At 39.9% G+C, this 16,183-nt stretch overlaps 1 protein-coding gene across 2 annotated transcripts in view; it reads right to left on the bottom strand.

Moving 5' to 3' along the window:
• The window catches only part of LOC126281374 (uncharacterized), a 91,621-nt gene that overhangs the window by 62,138 nt on the left and 13,300 nt on the right, over window positions 1-16,183 (bottom strand). For both annotated transcript variants that reach the window (XM_049980293.1, XM_049980292.1), the window contains exons 3-4: window positions 4,873-5,000; window positions 1,081-1,335 (exon numbers count right to left, since the gene is read on the bottom strand). In XM_049980293.1, coding sequence (XP_049836250.1) covers window positions 1,081-1,335; window positions 4,873-5,000 — 383 coding nt within the window. The remainder of the gene's footprint in view (window positions 1-1,080; window positions 1,336-4,872; window positions 5,001-16,183) is intronic.

Below are 16,183 nucleotides of genomic sequence, written 5' to 3'. Positions count from 1 at the left end.
GGGTATAATGACAAGAACAGCCACCATTCTGTAAAATGAGCATTTGATATGCCACCTAAGCTGACCCCGACCCCCCCCCCCCTTTTTTTTTTACCAAAGTAGCGTTGCTCAAAATTACTACATGACACTCAAATATGTATGACTTGTAGACAGCAAAAAACTGCACTTTTGAGAGGAAGATGACAGTAGGAACTGTTAAAGTAAGAGAACACATCTGAATTGCCAACTTGGTCGAACAGCAATGTTTACTGGTTCTACTATTGTTGTGTGTGAATGTAACACAGTGGATGGATCCCAGCTTACTCATGTTTTGCATGCCTTCTGTTATGAACATATCTGAAGACAACTCACATTTTCTACTACACACGCTGTCTGTGGATGTCATCTGTTGTGATGTTTCTGAACTACTTCATCTATTTAAACATTTACACCAGTCGTCAAAGTATGAAACTTGATTGCTTTCATGCACTTTTTTCTTATTTGAAATTTCTGATTGTAGTTTGATATTTCAAATAGTTACTATTTTCATCTTTAAGTTCCTCCTCCCTGTGGAGATGGCCCTATTCAGAAAACAGAAGGAAATGGAATGAGTCTGAAATACTTTCAGAAGTTTTTGATGTAGATGTTTCTACCGAGAACGAAGATTCAGATGACAGTGTGAATGAATGTTTCTATGGTTGTGAAGACAATTCAAGTGACAGCAACATCATTAACCTGTTAAGAAGTTTAAAGTGACCATTTGTTCAAGTTATTCTGAAAATAATGATGAACGTAATTCTGTTCTTGTGAAGGATTCATTTTGTCATAACATCATCCCTTTCAAGACAGCACTGGCATCTCACTTAAGCACTGGTTATGCCAGTGCACGAGTGAGACTTGGATGACATCTTGAAAGCATTAAGCAATAGTTTGGTATCACAGGTTGGGCTATTAGACAAAGAACAAAAACAAAATAAAAAAAACACAAAAGATAATAAGGTGTACCAATGAGAATAACTTTCTGAGAGGGGCACATGTTACTACTGTAACTTTCACTGTTTTATGACAATCCTTCTGCTATAAACAACGAAACTGACTCACTTTCGACCTGGCAGTGGTTCTGGAAGCTGAGAGTCACCTGTCTTCACAACTTTCTTCACAGGCAAATTCCAGGATGTATGGGATGGCACATGAAGTTTCTTGACGGTTGCAGGTTTAAGTGACCCCTGAACAGATGCAGAATTATACTGAGCATCCAGAAGCTTTGTCAGAACTGACATGCTCATCACTTTTGCTGCTGAATACAACTTTGAGTGTAGCTCATATTTGAACTCTAGGCGGCCTGTATACATGAAGCTGCAACAGAGAAGTGTAATCTTTAACATAATAAACATCACAGATAGTAGCAAGAAATACACATTCTCTACATAATAAAAGTGATTAAGTATTACCTACACCATAAAATGTAAACTTTCATGGCCAGAAATATCACAGTTAATAAAATGTTCCAGACTATTACGCCATGGTTGAATGGATTTAACATTAAAGCCCAACATTTTATCCCCACCTACTGACAAAAAAGAGAAGCATCCAGAAGATGTGGTCAGGTGTCAATGTAGCTTTGTAAATGATTGAGAGTTGCAATTCTTTGTGACAGATAGAATGGCCAATGGAGTGCATCAGTGTTGTTCATATTTAATGTTTTCACCAGGTCTGGGAGGAAATATGGGAGTCTCTCCTAAATGTTGTCAGGCATATTTTCTTTAGCGTTTTGGCAGATACATGCAATTTCATTTTTGCAATATATAACTGGAGCCAATCCAAACAAATACTGGTTATCAAGGCTTTCATGTGATTCCTGGTGTGTAGGGGAAAAGTTGTATTGTTTCCTGTTAGAAACAAAATTATTTTTAAAATGGAATGTTATACGTCCATTCAATAGGGTGGTCCCAGATGAGTTTAGTGCGACATTTGTTTCATCAATAAGTAATAAAGGGACAATAAAACGTGAAGAATAATTAGCACTCCAGCGGCAATTGAGTAGCACTGCTGCTTGGCGGTAGCAGTCAGCATAGTCAGGGCACTGCTGTCACTACTCAAATACTGTTCATTCTTCGCGTTCCAGTTTCCCTGTTAACAAATATTGATAAAAAGGATATCGCATTTAACTGATCTGTGGCTGCTGTATGGAATGAGTTTGTAACACTCTTCTTTAAAAATCATTAGATTGTAATGGGAATTACAGGACCTCTAAGCTTTCTGTTGACACTGGGTGTCTCATGAAAGATGTGATGACCAGTATTTGTTTGACCTGACACCAGTTACATACTACAAAGACAGAATTGCACATATCACACAAAACACCAGAGAAAATGTGCCTGACAAACTTATAGTAGAGTCATGTGGTATGAGGGGTGTGAACAGTGTCACATAATGAGTGATCATTATGAAAGACATGGAGATGTCTTGTACATGTGAGATGGTATTACCAGCACTTGACAGAGATCAAAAGGGGACTCATTGTGGGTGTCTACTTGGCTGACTCATCAAATCATGCAACATCCAGATATACAGGACATTTGGATGTGATAGACATGTATATGTGCGAGACGTTTGGATATGGAAGTGGCCCAATGTTGGACTGCATCAAAATGTGGGGGTTGGCATACTCATCGTCAACGTTTCAGTACACAACATCTAGCCACCAAAAGGGAGAATCGTCACACTGTGCACCGAGCACGTTGTAATCCCTTCACATCTGCACCTGCCATCCGAGAACAAGAACTGGACTAACTTAAAATATTCAGTGTTATGCTGCACCATTGGCTGAAGACTAGGAGTAGCTGGACTACAGAGTTACCATCCCACACACTGCACGTCACCACAGCTTTACTGGGGTAATAAACAGTTCCTGCATCAATCAGAACAACATCACAGAGGAAGGAAGGGGTCGTCAGCCCGAAGTCCGGGCACAATGAGCAAGAAGGTGTATTCTGAGTGCAGGTGCACTCATTCGGAATGCTAACAAAGTGGAAGATGCCAGCCAGCACTCCTGAAGCTAAAGGTATGAAATCTTGATATCTCTGACAAGGCTTCTGCAGGAGCTGACTATGGAGGAAAACCCGGGAAAATGAAGCCATCACCGCCCAATGGTGATGCCCAACCACTCGAACCTTCAATGAGTTTTGGGTTGGAAGTGCTGCTGGTGGAGAAATACTAACCAGCCCCCAAATTGCACTCTCAGCCTCAGATTTTCATTATACCCAGCAATAACCAGGTGTGAACCCCAGCTCGTGACTGCAAGACAGGGATCACTTGCAGCACAAGGTGACTCACTCATCTCCTGTCCGCAGACTTTGCCACCAGCAGCTACAGGCTCCTGCCTGAGCCGAGGTCTGCATGCAATGAATCTGGAGCCTCTGCTCCATTGAGTCACATGCTGGACAACTACTGGCTCTTGTTGGCCATCTCCTCAGTGGGCCACGAGTTCAAGCCTGGGTCAGTTTGTTGCCTACCTACAATGTTGCTGCCATATGGCCTGTGTGGGCCTACTACACAGTCACTGACCACCACCCAGTGCGGGAACACACAATCGTCATCTATGTTAACGCATGTAATTTAATCCTGCCTGCCACCTGGTGCTGCTCCCATGTCTGTGATCAAGAGGCTACTGCCGACGTCCACACTAGCTGCTGTTAACACTGCAATGCAAGTGACTGCGTTTTGAGTGGTTCCATGACCTGGAGGTATGGCCTGCTGATGTACGATGTCACACTGTGTTCAATGATGAATCGTGGCTCTGTGCAACTATGGATGACCATCACCAATAAGTATGGTGGCGACCTGGGAGAGGTCCTGTAATTCCAACATTTTGAAGAGGCACAGAACGTTTCATTATGCGAGGAGCCATCAGGTATGACTGCAGGTCACTGTTGGTAGTGACTGAGTGAATTATGACGGCACAATGACACACCGAGGGCCTCTCATGAAAATGAATGACACTATGCACTTTGCATTTGGTGGGATTTTCGATGGGAGTGGCTGTTTCAGGTTACAGAACGAAGAGGTGTGACCATTTGGCAACAAACCGCGCGGCCTTTTGTGATAATTTGGACGTACCTCTGCTCTAAGGTGACAGAGGCATTAAAACAATCATTCTTCCCATGCTCCGTACGTGAATGAAGCAGGAAGAAACCCTAATAACTGGTACAATTGGACTTACCCTCTGCCATGCACTTCACAATGGTTTGCGTAGTACAGGTGTAGATGTACATCTCTCTTCTCACTTTCCATTTCTACCTCATTTCTTTTCCTTCCAGTCCAACTTAATGTCAGTATCCTTTCACACATGCACATGTATTTTACTTTTACTCATACAATATTCTGTCAAGCTACAATCAACAGGCAATGTGTTTTAGTATTATAATCAAAAGCTTTTGATATTATCCGCAGTTTGCTGCTTGGACTTTAGCAGTATCATGAGAGATAAGCATAAAGTGCCGCCACCAAAATGACTACATTTTACAGTTCTGCAATAGCTACTTCCGACTATTTGACTAATTGAAAGTACTCCGTTTAGGGTCCTGTACCATCTGTGTAATTGGCCCGAAAGGTCTGGGGCATCCTGTGGAGATGAATAGTTCTGTGTGTGGCATTTGGGTGAGAATGCAATCTCACCTAAGACTCAGTTCAATAATGGAGAAACAGAATATGAAATGGAAACACACAAAATTATTTTACTGAATAATTACTGTTACCACAATCATATCCCAAAACCTCAGAATACAAAACAATTAATGATAAAAACTGAAAAATTATAGTTCTGTACTAAATAAACCCTTCATTTCTTCTATAAAGCAGTTTTCCACGTCAATTACACTCTGTAAAACTTACTTTATAATTGGAACGACGACCTCTGGATCCATGTCCTCTGGCATTCGTAGTAAATGGCTGCCTGGAGGATTCTCTTTCTCTAAAAGTTGGAAGTATTCTGTACATGCATAAAGCACAACACGATGCACCTGAAATGTGTGTTTAGAACTTATTAAAATACATAAATGCTGTACAACTTCAATCAGGAGGTGTATTTAAGTACAAACTGTAAATAATAGTTTAAGAAAAGATGAGTCAACATACATTGTTGTTGTTGTGGTCTTCAGTTGGAAGACTGGTTTGATGCAGCTCTCCATGCTACTCTATCCTGTGCAAATTCTTCATCTGGCTATAACTTCTGCAACCTACATATTTCTAAATCTGCTTACTGTACTCATCTCTTGGTCTCCCTCTAGGATTTTTAGTCCCACACTTCTCTCCTATACTAAACTGGTGATCCCTTGCTATCTCAGAATGTGTCCTATCAACAATCCCTTCTTTTAGTCGAGTTATACCACAAATTTCTTGTCTCCCCAATTCTGTCCAGTACATCTGCATCAGTTATGTGATCTTCCCACCTTATCTTCAGTGTTCTTCCATAGCACCACATTTCAAAAGCTTCTATTCTCTTCCTGTCTAAACTGTTTATCGTTCATGTTTCACTTACATACATGGGAATACCTCCAGAAAATACTTCCTAACACTTAAGTGTACATTCGATGTTAACAAATTTCTCTTCTTCAGAAATGTTTTTCTTGCCACTGACAGTCTACATTTTATATCCTCTCAGCCTCAGCCATCATCAGTTATTTTGCTGCCCAAAACTCACGGATCATTCCATACCAAGTGGTCCAAGAAAAAAATAATTGGTTGCTTGACCACCTCAGAAAAATTGTACAGGTATATTTGCTGGGTGAATTCCCAATGTTTATCAGTCACAAAAATATTTTTTTTAAATTTATTGTTTATTATTTTTAAATGGTGGCCATATTTGTTCCTGGCCGCATGCTTTTTTTTTGTATTTGCAAGCATCTATATTTTTTACAATTATTCAGTAGTGGATTGTCCTAAGCCTTTCAGACAAAATGCATTTAGTTCAACACGCTCTGAGCTACCAATTAAACCATCATTATCACTTAGCTGAATGTATTCTTTAATATATTTTTAATAGTTCAAAGTTATCAGCCACAAATAAAAAAACTCAATTTTTGAACAGTAATTTTCCAAAGAAAGGTTAATTTCTCAGCTTTACATTGTATAGTATAGTTACTTTTTTTATGATAGAGTATCAATGTTGAGCAGCTTACACTTAAAAACACATTATTTTAAAATTTTTCCATGTTGTGGCCTGCAATATCTTTGTTGTGGGACCACATAAAAATCTGAAAATTTCACAGTTAATAGACCTTTATATTTCAAACTTCAATATAAATTTCAGCTTTGAGATTAAATTGGAAGTTATGGAAAAAAATCACAAACATGAGTCAAAAATACATTTCTTAACATCTGCTATATCTACGCTTATGGAATAAAATATATCAATTACAGTATACAGGGTGGTCCATTGATCGTGACCGGGCCAATTATCGCACAAAATAAGCATCAAACGAAAGAACTACAAAGAACCAAACTTGTCTAGCTTGAAGGGGGGAACCAGATGACACTATGGTTGGCCCGCTAGATAGCACTGCCCTAGGTCAAACGGATATCAACTGTGTTTTTTACAATAGGAACCCCCATTTTTTATTACATATTCGTGTAGTACGTAAAGAAATATGAATGTTTTAGTTGGACCACTTTTTTCGCTTTGTGATAGATGGCGCTGTAATAGTCACAAACGTATAAGCACGTGGTACCACATAACATTCCACCAGTGCAGACAGTATTTGCTTTGTTATACATTACCCGTCTTAAAATGGATCATTTACCAATAGCGGAAAAAGTCAATATTGTGTTGATGTATGGCAATTGTGATCAAAATGCCCAACGGGCGTGTGCTATGTACGCTGCTCAGTATCCTGGACGACATCATCTAAGTGTCCAGACTGTTCGCATGATAGTTACGTTATTTAAGGAAACATGAAGTGTTCAGCCACATGTCAACCACGACCTGCAACAAATGATGATGCCCAAGTAGATGTTTTAGCTGCTGTAGCGGCTAATCCGCACATCAGTAACAAACGAATTGCATGAGAATCGGGAATCTCAAAAATGTCGGTGTTGAGAATGCTACATCAACATTGATTGCACCCGTACCACATTTCTATGCACTAGGAATTGCATGGCGACGACTTTGAATGTCATGTACCATTCTGCCACTGGGCACAAGAGAAATTACGGGACAATGACAGATTTTTTGCACGCGTGCTATTTAGGGAGGAAGCGTCGTTCACCAATAGAGGTAACATAAACCGGCATAATATGCACTATCGGGCAACGGAAAATCCATGATGGCTGCGACAAGTGTAACATCAGCGACCTTGGCGGGTTAATGTATGGTGCGGCATTATGGGAGGAAGAATAATTGACCCCTATTTTATCGATGGCAATCTAACTGGTGCAATGTATGCTGATTTCCTACGTAATGTTCTACCGATGTTACTACAAGATGTTTCACTGCTTGACAGAATGGCAATGTACTTCCAACATGATGGATGTCCGGCACATAGCTCGCATGCGGTTGAAGCGGTATTGAATAACATATTTCATGACAAGTGGATTGGTCGTCTAAGCACCATCCCATGGCCCTCACGTTCACCAGATCTGACGTCCCTGGACTTCTTTCTGTGGAGAAAGTTGAAAGATATTTGCTATCATGATCCACCGACAACACCTTACAACATGCATCAGTGCATTGTCAACGCATGTGCGAAAATTACGGAAGGCGAACTACTCGCTGTTGAGAGGAATGTCGTTACACGTATTGCCAAATGCATTGAGGTTGACGGGCATCATTTTGAGCATTTATTGCATTAATGTGGTAATTACAGGTAATCACGCTGCAACAGCATGCGTTCTCAGAAATGATAAGTTCACAAAGGTACCTGTATCACACTGGAACAACCGAAATAAAATGTTCAAACGTACCTACGTTCTGTATTTTAATTTAAAAACCCAACCTGTTACCAACCATTCGTCTAAAATTGTGAGCCATATGTTTGTGACTATTACAGCGCCATCTATCACAAAGTGAACAGAGTGGTCCAACTAAAATATTCATATTTCTTTACGTACTATACAAATATGTAATAAAAAATGGGGGTCCCTATTTAAAAAAACGTAGTTGATATCCGTTTTACCTATGGCAGTGCCATCTAGCGGGCCAACCATAGCACCATCTGGTTTCCCCCTTCAAGGTAGACAAGTTTCGTTATTTGTAGTTTTTTCGTTTGATGCTTATTTCGTGATATATTTGGCGCGGTCACGATCAATGAACCACCCTGTATAATTTCATCATATCTATGATAACTTAATTTTTTTATTGAAAATAAGCCTACTAATTACATTACATTGTTCTCTTGTTATTTGTACTTTGTACAGTGCTCATTAAACATTTGAGAAATTTGTTCACTCAGTTTGGGTGTTAGATCATAAGCTCACCCAGTCACAATTGTAATGTTCCATGGTAGACAGCTTCCTTAGTACATTTTTAAGTAGCATCCAAACTTGATCCTTCTTAATTTTTTAAAAGACTTCCTTGGTCCTGGAGGGTGATTAAATGCAATATGTACATCTTGGTTTTGACAGTCAATATTATCAACTTCACCAATCCACCACTGTTCATTGTAAACACAAGCCACTACATCTTTATTTTGAAGAACAAGTTGTAGAAGTTTTCCACACGGATGATGATCACTATCCAGTGAAGTTGATGTGATCTTACACTTCAGTAAGTTGTGTGAATCGGGTACAAATCAATGAAAAGATCGAGTGCCTTTAAGCTTCTGACAAGTGTTGTACCCTTCCTTCAAGACACTGTCAGACTTCTCGTATTTCCTCACATTGTACAAAACATAAGTAATTCCTTTGATATGTTTTTTACAGAATTCAAAGATTTCTTGAACTGTTATGATATGATTGTCATCAGTCCACTGCAGACTTGCTTTTGTGACAGCTCGCTTTGTTGTACTCCCGACACCATCACAAGCATTCTTCCTGTGGCATAAAGCAAAAAGTGCCATTCTACAACAAACCCAAAATCTTCTTTATGAAAGGAGATATTAATAATTTTTGTTTGTTTTTATACTAACTTGCTGCCCCGTCCGAAATGTAAATCAGTTTCTTTATGGAAGGGAGGTGTTGTTTAATGTAGTTTGTTACTTTTAGTTTAAAAATGTGCACTGCTGTAGTGCTGTGTTCAAGGAAGTCACTTACTACACAAAAGCTGTGGCTCATTAGTTTATCTTCATCTTTATAATAGAATACAAATGGATGAACTGTGGCCTGTTTGTTCACCCAGTGCAGCCCTTGTACTTCATCTTGCAACAACAAAGGAATAAATTTCCGAAAAGTCAGCAAGAACTAAGCATTCATCAGCTGCCAAGATTTGCTTTTTCTCTTTCAAAAATTTACTTTGAGATTTTGCAATAAAATGATGCATTTTCAGATTTTCAAGGTTATCCACCACCACTTCAAAAAACTCTTCTTGTGATTTTATGACTGTCACCATTTCAGTTCTGTCTTGTGTCACCCGTTGTTTGTATTTTATATTGTCAGGCATCAAATCGTCTTCGGATTCTTCAAACATGTCAAGTAGGGCTTGTATGCTTGGACAATCTTCACTTTTTCCCTTCATCATACAATTGTAACAGTCAATATTGCATACCATAACTTCCAAAAGGTCTTTATAGTCAACTCTAAGATTGGCCCCATCTATCATCAACTTTACGTTTTGATGATATAAACAAATACAAACATTAAGGGTGCCAGATGCCCCGGCAACGATACACCACCTTGGTCTCAACTCGCAAAACTTTGATCTTCCAATTTTAATGTCAAGATTTTCTTTTTTAAGTTCAGTGAACAGTTCATTTAAATTACACAATATTAGCCTTTTTTGTCTTTGAATCTTAGAACCATTTTCTATCACAGAAACACAGTCTTTTTTGCCAGACATCAAATGACTGTTATTGTCATAATCATAATACTTAACAACTTTATTGATTGTGTTTTCATCTACCAAATTAGATGCACTTTTCTTTTTGTAATGCTGGAAAAATTCCCTATTGTTTCACTAATTGCCTTGTTAACAAGATATTCTGACACTTCAAATTCATCACTAACCCTTGCTCAACTCCGAGAATTCGGTAGTAAACTGATAATCTTAATTTTACCTCATTGTTTTAAGTACTACATTTAGTTTTTCTATCAAACCATCATAGTCAGTTGATGAAGTTTTAGAACTTCCATCTGTTTTAGTACAAATTGTATTTTGAAATGAAACTTCCAAAATTCTTTTTGACCGTAGCTGTCACTTTCTCAATTTTTGTATTCAAGGCACTTGGTCTTTTATCTTGACTTAGTTTTCTAATTTTACTAGCAGGCAATATACCCAGGATTTCACAAGCTGTATCTACTTTTTTAATGGTTGCTGATAAGTCATTAAGTTCTGTATCTGAGGTTTCACTATCCTTTCTTTTGTGAATTACAAATATCTTAGAATAACATGTTGGACACAATGGTTTTCCTGGTATGAGATTTAGAATAACGATCAAATGTTATTACTCGCAAACCTTTTGTTATAGGTTTCTTATGTTCACAAAAGAGTCCATGTAAGACTGACCAAAAAGGTGATGAATTTTTTTAAAGTATTGCATTCCATGGCACTTGCATGTTGATTTGACTTCTGGGCCGACTCATAAGTAAAACAACACTTTTTCTTCTTCACTGTAATCTTCGATTAAAGTAATGTCTTTATGGTACACTCCATACACACTTTTATGACAAGCTTCATTAATAATAACACCAACAGAACACTGAGACGCCATTGTTAAACTGCACACTTCAAAAACTTCTAGCTAAATAAGTGTGAGATGACAATTGTTGGTGTGAGGGGTAAGACAACAATCACACTTGAATAAGCTTGCAGATGGAATTGTTAGCCTGCTGAAACAATTACCACAGAATTGTTTCAACAAATAATCATTAGCTAGTGTAATGAGGTGTGTCACATTATGCAATTGGTATACTTTATTTGATTAGCCTACCAGATATCGCAGATGTTAAAAAATTTATTTTTCACTTGTGTTTGTAATCTTTTTCCCATAACTTCCAACTGAATCTCAAAGTTGAAATTTATACTGAAGTTTGGTATCATAAAGATCTATTAACTGTGAAATGTTCAGATTTTTATCTGGTCCCCCAACAAAGATATTGCGGGTCACAAACTGGAAAAATAAAAAATAAATCAATTTCTTAAAATAGTGTGTTTTTTAAGTAAGCTGTTCAACATTGATACCCTATATAAAAAAAATAACTATACTATACAGTGTAATAGCAGAAAAAATATTAAAGCTGAGAAATTAATATTTCTTTGGAAAACTACTGTTCAAAAATTGAGTTTTTTTTTTAATTTGTGGCTGATAACTTTGAACTATTAAAATATACTAAAGAATACATTCAGCTAAGTGATAATTAAGTTAATTTGTAGCCCAAAGTTGTTGAACTAAATGCATTTTATCTGAAAGGCTTAGAATAACCCACTCCTGAATAATTGTAAGAATGTAGATGCTTGCAAATACGAAAAAACGCATGCGACCTGAAACAAATATGGCCACATTTCAAAATAATAAACAATATTTTTTTTAAATATTTTTGTGACTACTAAACATTGGGGAATTCACACAGCAAATATAAATTTTTTCTGGGATGGTCAAGCAATCAGTGCTGGCCCATTTGGTATGGATTTACATATCTCATTACTTTATATATCTCATTTCACAACTTAATTCCTTCAGCATCACCTGATTTAATTCGACTACATCCTACTATCCTCGTCTTGCTTTTGTTGATGTTCATCTTATAATCCTCCTCTCAAGACACTGTCAATTCCGAACTGCTCTTCCAAGTCCCTTGCTGTCTTTGATAGAATTACAATATCATCAAAAAACCTCGAAGTTTTTATTTCTTTTCTCTGAACTTTCATTCCCACTCCCAATTTGTCTTTGGTTTCCTTTACTGCTTGCTCAACACACAGATTGAATAACATTGTGGGAAAGGGGGGGGGGTGTTTGTAGGCTAAAACCTTGTCTCACTCCCTTCACACCCATTGTTTTCCCTTTCATGCCACTTGAATCTCATAACTACAGTCCAGTTTGTGTCCAAGTTGAAAACAGCCTTTCCGTCACTGTATTTTACCCCCACTGCTTTCAGAATTTCAAAGAGAGCATTCCAGCCAAAATGTCAAAAGCTGTTTCCAAGTCCACAAATGCAATAAACATAGTCTTGCTTTACCTTGACCTATCCTCTCTGGTACATCGTATGGTTAGTATTGTTTCAAGTGTCCCTATATTTCTTCAAAATCCAAACCGATCTTCCTCAAGGCTGGTTTATATAAGTTTTTCCATTCTTATGTAAAGAATTTGTGACAGTATTTTGCAGCCAAGACTTATTAAACTGTTAATTCGATAATTTTCACACCTTTCAGAAACTACTTTCTTTGTAATTGGAATATTACATTCTTTGTGAAGTCTGAAGGTATTTCGCCTGTCTCATACATTTTACACACCACATGAATGAGTTGCACAGCTGGCTCTTCCAAGGCTATCAGTAGTTATGACTGGATGCCATGTATACCTGGGGCCTTGTTTCAACTAACATTTTTCAGTGCTTTATTACGTTCTTCTTGCAGTATATCACGACCTTTCAGTGCTCTGTCAAATTCTTCTTGCAGTATACTCTATGTCACATCTTCCTCCTCCAGTTCTATAGAAAGACGTTGTCTCCCTTGTGTAGACCCACTACATATTTCTTACTAGTACAAATTTGAGGACTTCTAGCCACTATTGGGGGTCAAACAACAATGAACGAGGGTGGTTTGATATGTCCAGGGGGGGAGGGGAGGGTGGAAACCAACACAGTCTCCTTTGATGACGATGAGTTGGGTTGAGGGGGCACTCGACATCATGGTCATCAGCGCCCTGACAAAAAGTCAACATGAAATCTCATGGATGGGGACGAAAGCTGTCCCCACATACAGAGCAGTTTATAACGTACTAAAGTCTGCCACCCTTCCCCATCAGTTCAGGGATGAGGCCTGATATTTGACCAAGTTTCTCCACTCTGTTAAAACTGGTATCGGTATCTGCGAGGACGGTGGGCAAATCTCCAGCGAGACCAAGAGCTGCCCTAATATCAGTATACAGGACACACGTAGCCACAATATGTTGAACTGAAAGCAGCACGCCACAAACTTCACAGAAAGGTGGATCCTCCCCCACGAGGAGGAAGCCATGTGTGAAAGGGCAATGCCCGGCGCACAGACTGATAAGCAAAACCTCCTTCCAGCAGCGAGTCTGACACGCAGTCCGCCAAGCTTTTGTGGTCGGTTTGAGTGACCGCAGTTTGTTGTCCTACACCTGCAACCATTCAATCTCCCACTGCCGCATGATACATCTGTCAGAAAACGAGATAATGGCATGCAACGGGCTGGGACATTGATGGACAGCACCATCCCAACATGCTTCCTTGGCAGCTTTATCAGCCATGTCGTTACCCTGTATCCCAACGTGGCCAGGTACCCAGCAATAGATCACCACCTTGCCACGGCATTGGAGCCGCTATAAGCAGTCATGGATGAGCTGAATCAGTGGGTCTACCAGATACATTTGGTGAAGCACTTGCAGAGCACTAAGAGAGTCGGAACAGACAAGATAACTCATACGATGATGTCTGTGAACCCTCTCCAGTGCCATTAGAATGCAATATAACTCCACATCATAATTTGTAAATTGTTCTGGAAGACGCACTTTAAAAACCCTATCAGGGAAAACCACAGAACAACTCAGAGAATTACACTGCTGGGATCCATCTGTACAAATAACAATAAAACTATGGTACATACTTAAAATAGACGAAAACAAAGTTGTAAAAACCATATCTGGAGTACAATTTTTTGGGTACTGCATCAAGCTTAAAATCACTTTGGGCCTCCGAAGACACCAAGGCGGCAGTGCATTCCATCCCTGTGTGTGTATTTTCATGCCCGAGAGATCCAGATCCTTGAGGCAGAACACAGCATGTATACCAAATGGCTGGGTCACTTGGGGCCAATTCCTAAACAGCCGGTCGAAGGTGGGTTGGATCACTGAACTAAATGCCAATGACTGGGGTGATGCTGAGATTTTCAGCGTCTGTTGAGCCAAAAGGATATGTCGCCGAATCCAGAGTGGTGGTTCACCAGCCTCTGCACACAGACTCTGAACTGGGCTGCTCCGAAATTCTCCAGTCGATATCCGAATGCCCGCATGGTGGACAGCATCTAACATCCGGAGGTAGGAAGGACGGGCCGATCCATAGACCACGCTGCCATAGTCTAAGTGTGATCGAACAAATGCCCTATAAAACTGTAGGAGGCAGGACCTGTCAGCTATCCATGTTTTTCCACCAAGGCATTTCAAAATGTTCAACAACCGGAAGCCCTTTGTTCATAGGTCTTTCAGGTGTGGGAGCCATGTTAATTTTAAGTCAAATAATAAACCCAAAAAGTGTACTGTGTCTTGAAAGAGTAAAATATGGTCACCCATTGTAAGCTATAGTTGGTTAAAACTCCGACGAGCACAATTAAAACTGACACCCACCCACACACACACACACACACACACACACACACACACACACACAGTCTTCTCTGGTGAGAACCGAAGATCAGTTGTCTGGGTCCAGGTTTCCAGCCTCCTAATGGTCAGTTGCAGCTGTCCCATCATCATCATAAGATCAGAGGAAGAGTAGAAGATTGCAAAGTTATCCACAAACAAAGAGCATTTAACAGGACTCCTGACTGTGGATGAAAAGCCAATGCTAGCAATGGCGACCAATGCCACACAGAGGACACTGCCCTGGGGCACACCATTCTTCTGAAAATAGCAAACAGACATGGCATCACCAATGCAACAACGAAAACATCTGTCCTCAAGAAAGGATTGGATCAGAAGCGGCAAGCACCCACGTAGTTCCCATTCATGAAGTTGGCGAAGGAGGTTGTATCTCCAAGTAGTGTAATACGCTTTTTTGAGGTCAAAAAAACACACAAACTAAATGGTTTCGGCGTAAGGAGGACTCCTGTATCGCCGTCTCCAGTGGAATTAAGTTGTCAAGAGTGGAACGGTAGCGCCTGAAACCACACTGGGAGCAGCGTAGGTGACCTCAGGACTCGAGCAGCCGAACGAGGAGGTGGTTAACCATGTGTTCAAGAGTCTTACCCATAAAACTAGTAAGGGCAACACTCCGATAATTGTTAGGGGCACTACAGTCCTTACCTGGTTTCCAGAATGGAATTAAGATTGCCTCCTTCCAAGTCATGGGGTACTGCCCATCAAACTCAATCTGATTGAAACAAGAGAGGAGCTGACCTTTCGCTTCAGGGCACAGATGACAAAGCATGGTATAATGGGTCTCATCAGGTCCTGGAGCAGTGTCTCTGGCTGCAGATAAAGCTGATTCCAGTTCCCACACGGAGAATGGAAGGTTGTAGAATTCTTCATTATGCGAGAAAAAACTGAGTTTCCTCATCTCTGCAGTCTGACAGAATACCTGAACAGCGAGCTTGTCTGGTTGACTTAGTAACAGTAAAAAAGTGTTCAGCTAAAATGTGAGCGATTTCTTCTGGCATGTCCACTAAGACCCCATTGTTTGACAAGGCCATAAGGGGATGTGGACTACCCTTGCCTGAAATACATCTTATTGATTCCCAAAAGTGGGCAGCGGAAGTTGACCGATTAATGGAAGTTGTGAATGTCCTCCACAAAGCTCTCTTCCGTTCTTTGATCACTCGCCTTACATGTGCTCTCGCAGACCTGAAGACATGAAGATTGTCTGTAGTTGGACACCGTTTGAAGTTCCGAAGAGCTGTCCGTCTGGCCCTGATTGCCAATCGACAGTCGTCATACCACCAAGGTATAGGCCGTCGCCCGAGGTCGTTGCTAGAGCTGGGGATGGACTCTGCGGCAGCCCTTTGGATCTCATGAGTGATATGGGTCATCACCTCTTGTGCAAAATCCTTTCATTCAAAAATAGCCTGTCGACTGTACTCTGTACTGTAATCAATATGCCCTTTGTATCATCCATCTGCGTGGTCTCCTGCTGGTCACTGTCCTAGGTGGCAGATGAATCCACA

Source organism: Schistocerca gregaria, chromosome 7 (assembly GCF_023897955.1).
Source record: "Schistocerca gregaria isolate iqSchGreg1 chromosome 7, iqSchGreg1.2, whole genome shotgun sequence".
Lineage (NCBI taxonomy): Eukaryota > Metazoa > Arthropoda > Insecta > Orthoptera > Acrididae > Schistocerca > Schistocerca gregaria.
This window is presented reverse-complemented; position numbering and strand designations above follow the sequence as displayed.